We start from the raw sequence: 13,946 nt of genomic DNA, 5'->3' as shown, positions 1-13,946 counted from the left end.
AGCCTAAAGACAATACGTGATTACAATCAAGCCATTCACAGTATACAGATGCATGACAAGGGAATAACGTTTAGTGCAAGGTAAAGTCAGTAAGCTGTTTCCAGCCAGCAGACAGCGCAGGGCAGCAGCGGGAAGGTTCAAAATAGCGTCTTGTGAACAGCTGAGTGGGTTAGTTTCCAGCCAGGAGGTGGAACGGAGCATCAGCTTTGGAAGAGTACACAAAAAAGCTGGAGAAACTTAGCGGGTGCAGCAGCATCTATGGAGCGAAGGAAATAGGCAACGTTTCGGGACGAAACCCTTCTTCAGACCCGAAACATTGTCTATTTCCTTCGCTCCATAGATGCTGCTGCACCCGCTGAGTTTCTCCAGCTTTTTTGTGTACCTTCGATTTTCCAGCATCTGCAGTTCCTTCTTAAATAGCTTTGGAAGAGTGTTGGTTGATAGGCTCATTGAGCAGCAGACAAAAATAAGTGAAGGTATTGAGGAGCAGCCTATTTGGAGCAGCCATTTTGGGATTGGCTGTGTGTTGAAGCTGAGTGCTGTATTTTGTAAGTGTGAATCAAATTGCAACCTAGGATTGCAAGGCATTTTCAAAGAAGTTCTATGCTGTATCTCCAAACTAAACATTGGTTATTTAAAGAGTTGACATTTTTGCTGGACGGCATTTGATTTGCATCTATTAGTGGAGGCATTTGTTTGTATTTATTATCTTTTGTCTTAAGGGCATTGTTCCAAGTTTTCTTTGGGGCAGAAGGGGAATATACTCAGAATTTTTTTTTTTTCAATTTTCAATTTTCCACAGATGCTCCTGTGGACGATGTTGAAGATGGTGAAGAAAACATAACAGAATCACAGAGATCACTGCAGAAAAAGACTGACTTATACCAGCTTCAAAAGGTTCCACTTTCAGTTAATACTTTGCCGTCTTTCCTGTTATGTTTCATCATCCATTTTCCATTTATTTTGGTGAACCACAAACTGATGGTGGTTGAAATGCTCACACCAATTTCTATACAACTGTGTGTCTGTGGGCTCATGTTTTGCTGCAGGCATATGAAAATAAATGATTAGGACTATCAAAAGAATATATTTTTACAATACGATAGAACTTTATTTATCCCAGGAAGGAAATTGGTCTGCCAACAGTCATAAAACACAACAAGATACATGAAACGTTAAATTAAAGTAACGAGTGGAAAGTCCAAGATTGGGGATATACAAAGTTTAGGGGTGGGGGGGGGGAGAGAGGGGAGTGGAGAGTCAGTCCACCCCACGACAGAAGGGGAGGAGTTGAAAAATGAAAAGCTAACATTTTCACTGGGCTATCAAAAGCCTGGTACACAATATATCAAGTGGTACACAATGTATCAAGTGGTACACTTAAGGTAACTTTAAAGGTAACTACAATGTAAGCACCGTGCCAAATTATTCTTGTAATTGCTTGCATTCAGCTTCTGGTGATAACCTGATAAGCCACTGTGGGATACGTCCATTTGTAATGTAGGAGAAAATGAGTGTGTACAAAATCATGGGCGGAATAGATAGCAGAGATTCTCTTGCCCAGAGTAGGGGAATCAAGAACCAGAGGACATGGGTTTAAGGTGAAGAGGGAGAAGATTTAATAGGAACCTGTGGGGCCACTTTTTCACACAAAGGGTGGTGGGTGTATGGAACGAGCTGCCGGAGGAGAGAGTTGGGGCAGGTACTATTGCAACATTTAAGAAACATTTAGACAAGTGCATGGTCAGAGGGATGTGGGCCAAACGCAGGCAGGTGGGACTAGTGCAGATGGGACATGTTGGATGGTGTGGGCAAGTTGGGCCGAAGAACCTGTTTCCACACTGTAACCCCCTAAGACTCTGAGAGACAGAGGAGAACCAATACAGAGCACAAAGTGTTGGAGTAACTCAGCAGGTCAGGCAACATCTCTGGAAGACATGGATATGTAACATTTTGGGTTGGAACCACGTCCCCATGCATCTGTAGCATCTGCAGTTCCTTATGTCTCTAAAAGACCCAATATATTTTGGCTAAAGAATATAGCAGTCTGAAGAAGGCTCTCGATCCGAGACGTCGCCCATTCCTTCTCTCTATAGATGCTGCCTCACCCGCTGAGTTACTCCGATATTTTGTGTCTACCTTCAATATATTTTGGCAGTCATTATCATGAACATATAAAATTCTTAGAGGATTGGTCAGGCTAGATGCAGGAAAAATTTTCCTGATGTTGGGGGCCTCCAGAACCAGGGGTCACAGTTTAAGAATAAGGGGTAGGCCATTTAGGACAGAGATGAGGAAAAACGTTTTCACCCAGAGAGTTGTGAATCTGTGGAATTCTCTGCCACAGAGGCAATGGAGGCCAATTCACTGGATGTTTTCAAGAGAGAGTTAGATTTAGCTCTTAGGGCTAAGGGAATAAAGGGATATGGGGGGGAAGCTGGAATAGGGTACTGATTTTGGATGATCAGCCATGATCATATTGAATGGTGGTGCTGGCTCGAAGGGCCGAATGGCCTACTCCTGCGCCTATTTTATATGTTTCTATGAATGAAGGGTGCTACTCCACACTTTTCTGTTAATTATTGGTCTTTTTTTGGGCTGTCAGCTACTAGGTTGAGAATCTGTCCTTCTCAGGCCACTTCTGAGCTCTGAAGCAACTGAGCTTATAATCAGCATGTGTAAAGGATCCAACATTCATCTCATCTGGAGAAGCAAGAGACTGCAGATGCTGGAATCTGGAATAAACAAAAACAATCCCAGAAGGAACTCATGTAGGCCCTGATATTTCCCCCCCATTGATGCTGCTTGATCTCATGAGTTCTTCCAGCGTTTTTTTTTTTTTTTTGCTCCATTCGTCTTATATGGCCATCCTGAATACCTGAGAAGTTTCTAACCCATTGCTTTCTCAAGTATTGATCTGGAGGACCCTGTGTGGTTTTCAGAAACTTTTTTGATTATAGTCCGTAAACTAATTTTGTTTATCATTTAACCATTTTCAGCAATAGGGAAACATGGCAAACAAGTTGGGAGGTTATGTTACAGTCATATAAGATGTTGTTGAGGCTACGTTTAGAGTATTGTGTTCAATTATGGACACCATGTTACAGGAAAGATGTTGTCAAGATGGAAATGGTGCAGAGAAGACTTAGGAGGATTTTGCCATTTCTAGAGCTGTAGGGAGAGGTTAAGTAGGCTGGGACTCGTATCCTTGGAGCACATGAAGATGAGGGGTGATCTTATAGACATGTATAAAATCATGAGGAATAGATCAGGTAGATGCACAGAGTCTCTTGCTCAGAGTAGGGGAATGGAGAAACAGAGGACATAGGTTTAAGTCGAAGGGGGAAACAATTAATAGGACTAGGGGTATTTAATAGGGGTAGATTTTTCACAGAAAGGGTGGTGGGTGTATGTAACGAACTGCCAGAGGAAGTAGTTGAGGCAGGGACTAGGTCAGGTACATGGATTGGACAGGTTTATAAAGATATGGGCCAAACGCAGACAGGTGGGACTGGTGCAGATGGGACATGTTGGTCGGTATGGGCTGAAGGGCCTGTTTCCTGCTCTATGACCCTCTATGGCAATCTGTGTCTTCCTCAAGCTAAAAACAGAGAAAGATTCCATCCACGAGATTTTCATTCCCTTTCACGTTATTACCATCCCCTATGGCAGTGGTTCTTAACCTTTTTGGTATCAGTGCGCGCATACGTGAACAAAATACTGTATGTGGTATGTACCTTTGTTAGGTTCCTAAACATGGGCTCAACAAATTTATATGTTATTTGTGTCCCCTTCATGACCCCCGGCAAAGCCCCAAATGACCCCCATAGGGGGTCACGACCCCCATAGGTTAAGAACCACTGCCCTATGGGGTTTATTGTCCAACTTCTGCTCACGGTAGGGTAGATGGGATGATGAGAACGGATCGGGTGGATGCACAGTCTTTTATCCACATCAGTTTAAGGTGAGAGGGAAAAGATTTAACAGGAACCCGAAGGTGGTGGGTATATGGGACGAGCTGCCAGAGGGGGGGGGGAGGCACTGCAGCGCAATGGTAGCCCGGGTTCGATGTTGGCTATGGGTGCTGTCTGTACGGAGTTTGTAAGTTCTCTCTGTGAGCGCATGGGCTATTTCCGAGTGCTCTAGATTCTTCCCACATTCCAAAGCCCTGCCAGCTTGTAAGTTTATTGTGTTCTATAAATTTGCCCTTAGTGCGTAGTTTGTAAATGTGGGATAACATAGAACTAGTGTACAGGTGATCGATGGTTGGTGTGGGCCAAAGGGCCTGTATCCACACTGTATTTCTAAATTAAAGGAGGTAGTTGAAGCAGGTATTATAACAAAATATAGATAAGGAAGGTTTAGAGGGACATGGGCTAATGCGGGCAGTTGGGACCATATAAGATGGGGCACCTTAGTCAGCATTGACAAGTTGGGCTGAAGCGCCTGTTTCACAACTTCATAAGTGATAGGAGAAGAGTTCGGCCATTCGAGGGAATGCGGTGAAACAAAAAAGCCAAATATCGTATTTTGTAGGTTCATAGCCACAAAGAAAAGGCTTCATGCACATTCAGTGTCTGGGTGTAGGCAACAGTTGTACCAAAATACATTTTTGACCATCATTGTTTTGTTTCGGATTTTGCAGACCTTAATGGAAATGAAGGTATTAAAAAGACGCAAGAAACCAAGCAGGTTTGAGTGTCTGCGGATGGATGTTCTTCAATTTATGGACCAACTTGCAAGGTGAGATAAAGGAACACCTAGCGAGAACCATAGCAGTGACAAGACAGATATGAGGATGTTTTTCCTTGAGTGCCTAATCAGTATAACGTAGAAACAGAAAATAGGTGCAGGAGTAGGCCATTTGGTCCTTTGAGCCAGCACCGCCATTCTATATGATCATGGCTGATCATCCAAAATCAGTACCCCATTCTGGCTTTTCCCTCATATTCTTTGATTCCCTTGGCTCTAAGAGCTAAATCTAACATTCTCTTGAAAACATTTCTGTAGTCAAATCTGTGAGGACGAAGCTGTCTGCACTTCTTATTTCATCACACCACACATTGACGCACCCACAACCCCTTGCTTTGGTTTGACCCAAGTGGCATAGGAGTAACTTAAGTGCAGCAGCTAAGACAAGTCTTAGACTTCAGGTCTGAGGGAAGAAGGTTGCCAAGGAAATCTTGAACACCTATGTCCAGTCTACAGAGGTTCAGAGATAGGCCCATACCTGAGCAGGCCTTTGTAATAAGGAAAAAAACAAAATGCTGAAGTAACTCAGCGAGTCAGGCAGCATCCGTGGATAACATGGATAGATGACGTTTTGGGTCAGGACATTCCAACCTGAAACGTCACCTATCTATGTTCTCCAGGGATGCTACCTGACCTGCAGAGCTACTCTAGTATTTTTCCTTGGTAAACTAGCATCTGTAGTTCCTTGTTTCTACAGGCCTCTGTACTATCTTGCAGCCTGCATTTTCTCCATCCTCCCCCCCGCCCCCGTTTCTTTTGTCATGTTATGCTTTTTGTCTAAACGAAGAAAGATCCGTCGCTCGGAGACCTTTACATTTTCCCGCGACAGAAATAATTGACATATTACAACTTATCTGCCCAAGATCCCCATAGACTAGATGGCTTTGTGGATTTTCTTTCTTCCAACTCCTTTCTTATTTCCTAAATCTCCTCCAGACAAAATAAATTGTTTGCCTTTCAGAGTATGAGAAGATGTGCATAATAGCTTCATTAACTTTAACACCAATTTCCATCCTGCACTCAAATTCACTTGGACAATCTCCGACACCTCCCTACCCTTTCTTGATTTCACAGTCTCCATCCCAGGAGATAGACTATCGACTGACATCTATTAAAAAACCACTGCCTCCCAAAACTATCTCAACTACACTTCTTTCCACCCTGCTTCCTGCAAAGATACTATCCCCCTACTCTCAATTCCTCCGTCTACGCTGCATCTGCGTCCAAGATGTGGTGTTCAATACAAGGACATCCGAGATGCCCTCATTTTGTAGGGAAAGGGGGATCCCCTCTCCCATCTTAGATGAGGCCCTCCCTCGTGTCTCCTCGGTATCCCGCAGCTCCGCCCTTGCTCCCCCTCCCCCTAGTCACAACAGAGACAAGACGCCTAGTCCTTAGCTTTCACCCCTTCAGTCATCGCATACAACACAAACAAGAGGACATGACTTCAGAATTAATGGACAGAAGTTTAGGGGTAACATGAGGGGGAACTTCTTTACTCAGAGACTGGTAGCGGTGTGGAATGAGCTTCCAGTGGAAGTGGTGGAGGCAGGTTCGTTGGTATCATTTAAAAATAAATTGGATAGGCATATGGATGAGAAGGGAATGGAGGGTTATGGTATGAGTGCAGGCAGGTGGGACTAAGGGGAAAAAAGTTGTTCGGCACGGACTTGTAGGGCCGAGATGGCCTGTTTCCGTGCTGTAATTGTTATATGGTTATAATCCTCCGACATTTTCGCCACCTCCAACGGGATCCCAACACTAGTCACATCTTCCCATCTCCACCCCTTTCCGCCTTCCGCAGAGACCGTTCCCTCCGCAACTCCCTGGTTAACTCATCCCTTCCCACCCAAACCACTCCCTCCTCAGGTACCTTCCCCTGCAACCGCAGGAGATGCAACACCTGTACCTATATCTCCTCCCTCGACTCTGTCCAGGGACCCAAACAGTCCTTTCACGTTAGGCAGAGTTCACTTGCACCTCCTCCAACCTCATCTACTGTATCCGTTGTTCAAGTTGTGGACTTATACATCGGTGAGATCAAACATAGACTGAGCGATCATTTCACTGAACACCTTCGCTCAGTCTGCCTGAACCTACCTGATCTCTCAGTTGCTAAACACTTTAATTCTTCTTCCGATTCCCACACTGACCTTTCTGACCTAGGTCTCCTCCATTGTCAGAATGAGGCTAAACACCAATTGGAGGAACAGCATCTCATATTTCGCTTGGGCAGCTTACAGCGTAGTGGTATGAATTTTAATTTCTCTAACCTCAAGTAACTCTCTCTCCATACATCCCTCCGCCACCCACGTCACTCCAGCTTCTCGTTTTCACTCAACAAACAGCTAACAATGGCCTGTTTCCTTTATCATTGTTCCTTTTTTTTGCATATCTTTCATTCATTGTTCTTTATCTCTCTGCATCATCTATATATCTCTCGTTCCTCTTTTCCCTGCCTAGTCTGATGAAGGGACCCGAAATGTCACCCATTCATTCTCACCAGAGATGCTGCCTGTCCCACTGAGTTACTCCAGCATTTTGTGTCTATCTTCAGTTTAAACCAGTTCCCTCCTCTAATGGACCGCTCCCTCCATAACTCCCTTGTCAATTTATCCCTTCCCTCTCGGTCCACCCCCTCCCCGGGCACTTTCCCTTGCAACCGCAAGAGATGCAACACTTGTCCCTTTACCTCCCCCCTCGACTCCGTTCAAGGACCCAAGCAATCGTTCCAGGTGCGACAGAGGTTTACCTGCATCTCTTCCAACCTCATCTATTGCGTCCGCTGCTCTAGATGTCAGCAGATCTATATCGGTGAGACCAAGCGGAGGTTGGGCGATCGTTTCGCCGAACACCTCCGCTCGGTCCGCAATAACCAAGCTGACCTCCCGGTGGCTCAGCACTTCAACTCCCCCTCCCACTCCGCCTCCGACCTCTCTGTCCTGGGTCTCCTCCATGGCCACAGCGAGCAGCACCGGAAATTGGAGGAACAGCACCTCATATTCCGTTTGGGGAGTCTGCACCCCGGGGGCATGAACATCGAATTCTCCCAATTCTGTTAGTCCTTGCTGTCTCCTCCCCTTCCTCAGCTCCCCTGCTGTCTCCTCCCACCCTCCAGCCTTCTGGCTACTCCTCCTTTTCCCTTTCTTGTCCCCACCCACCCCCACCCCCGATCAGTCTGAAGAAGGGTTTTGGCCGGAAACGTTGCCTATTTCCTTCGCTCCATAGATGCTGCTGCACCCGCTGAGTTTCTCCAGCTTTTCTGTGTAACCCTCCTCTACATAATAGCCATGTTAGCTTGTACACTATTTCAAATATTTTCTTGCAACTCTGCTCTTCTATTTTGTCTATTCTACAAATGTTTTAAATCTTCCAGGTATCTTCTACAAAGAGGGATCCAGAAACATCCAAAGGCCTAATGTTCTTATGCAGATTTATCATCACTTTCATTTTTTGGACTTTGTCTTATTAAAACACCAAACACCAAATGCCATTTGACTTTTTATGATGCTTTCCATTTAGGAAATTATGTATGTTTGGACAATGAACACTCCTTGTTTTCCCTCTCAAAATGATTAACATCACATTAATCGAGGCAATTAACTGTCTGCCTGTTCTGCTTTTATATCTTAGTTTTTCTGAAATCTTCTTGAACCCCGCTTGTGGTTCTAAGTTCTGTCCAAATCACAAACAAAGAATAAAAACATTCCTAATATTTAATCTCAGGGTCCATCATCCAAATCCTGTCCATCAAGAAACTTCTAACTTTTCCTAATAAATAGCAAAGTGCTGGAGTTATTCAGTGAGTCAGGCAGGAAATCTGGGGAACATGAATAGGTGACGTTTTGAGTTGGGGCCCTTCTTCAAACTGATTTTGTGTGGCGGAGGATGAAGCTGGAAGACAGGTGGCCGCAGGACAAAGCCCAGTGAGTGATAGGTGGATACAGGGGAGGGGGGTTGGGGTTGAATGGCAGCTGTTGGATGAAGGTCTGAGATGAAAAGACAAAGTTTGAGACCAGGATAGAAGAAGTGTGAAGCCAGAGGTAGGAATATAGGTGGATGGTGACAGGGAGAAATGGGCACAAATAAACCAGCATTTGAACTTCCTTGTATCTCCTTTTCCTCTGTGAATTTGTTCTTGACAAACCACTTGGGAAGACACCTTCATGGATGCTTTAAAAAAACCTTATACACCATAACTCCATGTATGCTGGATCAACCTGTTCTTTTTGCAAATTTATTGTGGTTACTATCACTTTTAAGATAAATTTACTTTACAATACCAGAGTGGAAATGTCAAAGTCTTGCGGGCATACTTTTAAGCCGAAAGGGGCAAAGTTTAAAGGACATGTTCAATTTTTGTTGTATGCACTGTGATGGGTGCCTGGCAGATGGGATAGTGATGTTTAAGAGGCTTTTAGATAGCCAGATGAAAATGCAGGGAATGAGGGGGTTTGGATCATGTACACACAGAAGAGATTAGTTTATCTTGGCACAGACAGTGTGTTGTACTGTTCTCTATACTATGTTCTATGTTAACTAGATTCAAACTAATAGATTTGAAAACCCCGTTTGGATCAATTAATTTGCAAACCAAACCAAAATATTTGAAATAATGGAAGTGAAAAATAGTTCAGTCGAGCAAGAAACATTTCTAACATTGTACTCATCATCTACCATGAAGCACTTTGTGTTTCTGCTTACCTGTAGCTTGTTAACTTAGTTTAATCACCTGCCCTCCTTGTGTCATTTCTTCACTAAAGCTGACTTAATCTCTGTTTGCTTTTAAGACTGTTCCGTTGATTAATATCTCTGTTGCTAGGCAATGATTTGAAAACTCTCCCCAATGTTTGAAGAAGCAACAATGATATAATGGCAAGCTTTAGTCAGCTGGTATTTTTGTAATGTCAGGAGAGGGTGAAACAGCAGGTCCAGATCCTACTTTTCGCAATCTTAGCTTAACTTGAGTTCACAAAGAACCATTTCTTTACAGTAACTGGGACTGCTTGAATGCAGAGAGGAAGTGAGCAGTAAGGATAGAGTTGAACATTCATGTTACCATATCAACACGCAATCTGTCTTCATAGAGTCATAGAGCTGTACAGCAAGGAAACAGGCCCTTCAGCACTCAGCACAAATGCCGACCAAATTGGCAGATTGGGTCTAGCCTATTTGCCTGCATTTGGCCCACAGCCACGTTTACTCTTTCGACAAACTCAAGAGAGATAAAGTTAGCTGCACAGAACCAGGCCATGCAACCCAATAAGACTGTCCATTCTTCTGAAATGCACATTCCTGGCAATTGCTGAAATTATATTTAAATATCAGCTTTGGATTTCTGCCAGAATCGTGCCAAAAATTAATCCTTCTGGCAAAACCACATAAAATCCAAATTAAAACATTGTAGAAACTTGTACATAATTTCCTGATGCAGTAACCTAGAGAGTGAAGTAGAAGAGAAGCATTTGTGTCCATTTTTTGATATTTAATACAATTTGTGGGCAGGTTTTGAAGGGTTTGCTGCTGAATTAGCATTTGCTGTTGAAGTCTTACCCATTGTGAATTTGGACAGGGTACTTCCCATCATGATTCATCTTCATAATGAATGGTGAGGTTATTTTCCTGCCAAATTTTGCACATGTGGTGATATCAATATGTCCAGTGCCAAATAATTACATACCAAGAGAAATTGGATCAAAAGACTATATATCACAATCTTTGTCATGCGTTCACAGTTCAACAAGGAGTGCATTTTAGCTGAGAGTACCAAGTTCTGTGCAGTTCTAAAAAAATGTAGCTCTGGAGGATATGGTAAGATCAGATTTAACAGTGATGTTGACCCATTTTTCGTGACACTCGCCATGGGAAATGAATCGGGTGTTAAATGCTGTAATTCAACCGATCCCTTGGAGCAACAGTATCTTAATTTTTTTAAATATTAATTAAGCTTCAGTATAACATGTAGTGTCTGTTTAAGGATCAAATATGATGGGGCATCCAAATTATAAGCAAACAGAGTGACTGAACTTCAGAAGTATGTTTTTGACTTCTTGCTTTGGGACATTTTGATTCTGTGTTGCATTGTGTAACTACACCTACTTAATTAGAATTTATCAGTGATGGAGGTTTGACATTGAGTGATGGCAAGGGCATTGGTGAAACCTGTCTTATTCTTCCTGGTTTCATCTCTTGTGAATTGCTCTAATTTTGTGTTATCTCGGGCTTGATTAGTGTCAGGGGTTATGGGGAAAAGAAAGGAGAATGGGGTTGAGAGGGAAAGATAGATCAGTCATGAGTGAATGGCGGAGTAGGCTTGATGGGCTGTGGCCTTATTCTGCTAGAACCTATGAACTTGGACATTTTTGAAGAAAGCAGCTTTATGTCCCATTGGCCTGAGAGTGGTTCATATTGTGAAGCCAGTGATTATCGGTCTTCTGTGCTGGTTGTGCTCATTTAGAAGATTGTTCAATGAGTCACCACACCAGTTTGTACCAATAAAAATAGTGGGCAAAAAAACTTTGTATCATTGCAGCTTATTGCATATAATTTATAACAGGAAAACAGATGATTTATCCCAACTGGACCAAACAGGCATTTATGATCAAAGATAGACTAAATCTAGAGTAACTTAGTGAGTCAGGCAGCATCTCTGTACAAAAGGAATAGGTGACGTTTCAGGTCGAGACCCTTCTGCTGTCTGACCTACCCTGCAGATGGCTTTAAGTAACTCGTATTATTATCTAAAGGTAATAGACCGCATAAAGTCAGCTAATTCTTTAAGCGATTAATTTCATCCCCAGGATAATTTTCTTTGGCTGAAGAAGGGTCTCGATACAAAACGTTACCTATTCCTTTACTTCAGAGATGCTGTCTGACCTGCTGAGTTACTCCAGCTTTTTGTGTCTACAGTTTAAACCAGCATCTGCAGTTCCTTCCTACACATGGGTATTTATGATCCATGTATCTTCCTGCCAAACAATTCTTTTTTTTTTCTTTCTCCATTTAGCTGAACCACCTGGGATTATGAGATGCAGTGTCTCAGCACTCTGTCGAAAGAAGTTAAAACCATATTCCTTATTAATGATAGTATTCTACTTAGAATCCTGTATTCCTTGATCCATATTATTGTCCTGCTAAACATCACATTTAACAATGCATGAAGTACATTGGTACAATGTGGGGTTCATATAATGAAAGGGATACTTGCTAAACATGCAAATATAAGTCACAATTAAGGGAGGTGGTGCTGATCAAATGTTAACGTCAGAATGGACCTGATCAGCATATGGAGTGTTATGTTTGTAATTAAGGTGAGGTGCTTTCAAGTCCCTCCTCTGTAACCGGCTGCTGCAAGGGCAAAATACCGTACTAACTGTGGACAGGTGCAGACAGAGGTATTTGGCATCTCTTCTATACACTGACTCAATGTCACCTGTGATTTGGCCATCCACAGAAGTGTCCTTGGTGAATCTGTACATGGTTTTGGAGCCGTGCTTAGCTTACACTCACGGGTGAAGGGGGAGGGGGGCTAAACATGCAGCCCGAAGCTGTACCTGTTCTGATGGTCAACCAAGAGATAATTTTGCTGCCGATTCGCACTGGTTGTGGTCTGCCGAGAGGGAAATAGAGGATCCAGTTGCAACAGGAGGCACAGAGGGGCTAGTCTGATGATGAATTTTGAGGAGATGATAGTGTTTGGACGCCGAGCTGTAGTCAATGATGTACACGTTCCTGTTGCCCAGATGTCAAAATGTATTCCGTTTTTAATGATATCATTCCTCACACTCCTGATCGCTTCTCAGCTATGATGAACCTGGGGATGATTTGCTTTGTTACTGATGAAAGATAATACTAATGCCATTATTTTAATGCTTTTTTCAGGCAATACTTAGTGTCACCAGACACGCAGCCACTCCATGAACTTGTATATTTCCAAGATGCTAGCACGCTTCGCAGACACCTAAATGCAGCCCCACGCGCTGCCCTGCAGATGGCTTTAAGTAACCCGTATTACTATCTAAAGGTAATAGACTGCAACAAGTCGGCTAATTCTTCAAGCAATTAATTTGATTTTCTTTGAAATGTAGAGACAAAGAACTGCAAGTGCTGGTTAGTACACAAAAGGACACAATGTGCTGGGGTAACTCGGCAGGTCAGGCAGCATCTTTGGAGAACATGGATAGGTGACGTTTCGGGTCGAAACCCTTCTTCAGACAGATTGTGGGGTGGGGGGGGGGGAGGGAGGGAGACAGCTAGAAGAGAGGAGATAGAGAATGACAGGAAATAAGTGAATGCAGGTGTGGAGGGGATAGGCAGATGGTCGGATCAAAGGCCAGAGATAAAAGCAGTAGTTGTGATTTTCTTTGATCCTAGTAACCATGAAACAAAATCCAAATATCTGAGTCTCGTTTGCTTTCCAGTTATGCAAATAAAGCTAGTTACAATATGTAACGTTGAAACATTCGCTGCTCCGGTTTCCATTGTTGTATACTTTTTTTTAAATGGACAGTAGGAAAGAGCAAAAAAAGATGCAAGTAGATTAAAATCTAAAAAGTTACATATACATGAGGAAATATTTGTGGAGCAGTTTGTGGGCAGCACGGTGGCGCAGCGGTAGAGTTGCTGCCTTACAGCGCCAGAGACCTGGGTTCAGTTCTGGTGACGGGTTCTGTCTGTACGGAGTTTGTCTGGTCTCCTCGTGACCTGGGTGGGTTTTCTCCGGGAACTCCGGGTTCCGCGCACAATCGAAAGATGTACAGGGTGATGGGTTGATTAGATTAGTATAATTGTAAATTGTCCCTCGTGTGTGTAGGATAGTGTTAATGTGTGGGGATTGCTGGTCAGCACGGACTCGGTGGGCTGAAGGGCCTGTTGAAGACACACGGAAGTGCAGATGCTGGAATCTTGTATAAAACACAAAGTGCTGGAACGACTTAATGGATCAGACAGCATTTGTGTAAGGAAGAGGCAGAAATGTTTTCCGATTGGGACTCTTCAGACAGATTGTAGTGTGTGGGGGGGAGGGGGTGGAGGGAAGAGCAGAACAGCTGGAACCACAGGGGGGGACAGTGAGAGTGGGTCTCAGAACAACTGACAGAGAGAGGAGAACTTCTTCAAAGTAGCCATACTTTGAGGAGATTTCGCAGTGGAGCAAGTAAGATGGAGACATAAGAAACTGCAGATGCAGGAATCTT

At 43.5% G+C, this 13,946-nt stretch overlaps 1 protein-coding gene across 1 annotated transcript in view; it reads left to right on the top strand.

The window, feature by feature from the left end:
* The window catches only part of orc3 (origin recognition complex, subunit 3), a 61,300-nt gene that overhangs the window by 30,994 nt on the left and 16,360 nt on the right, over nt 1–13,946 (top strand). The window contains 3 exon segments of the mRNA XM_055636045.1: nt 803–897; nt 4,646–4,743; nt 12,634–12,775. Coding sequence (XP_055492020.1) covers nt 803–897; nt 4,646–4,743; nt 12,634–12,775 — 335 coding nt within the window.

The sequence above is a fragment of the Leucoraja erinacea genome, chromosome 5 (genome assembly GCF_028641065.1).
Source record: "Leucoraja erinacea ecotype New England chromosome 5, Leri_hhj_1, whole genome shotgun sequence".
Lineage (NCBI taxonomy): Eukaryota > Metazoa > Chordata > Chondrichthyes > Rajiformes > Rajidae > Leucoraja > Leucoraja erinaceus.
This window is presented reverse-complemented; position numbering and strand designations above follow the sequence as displayed.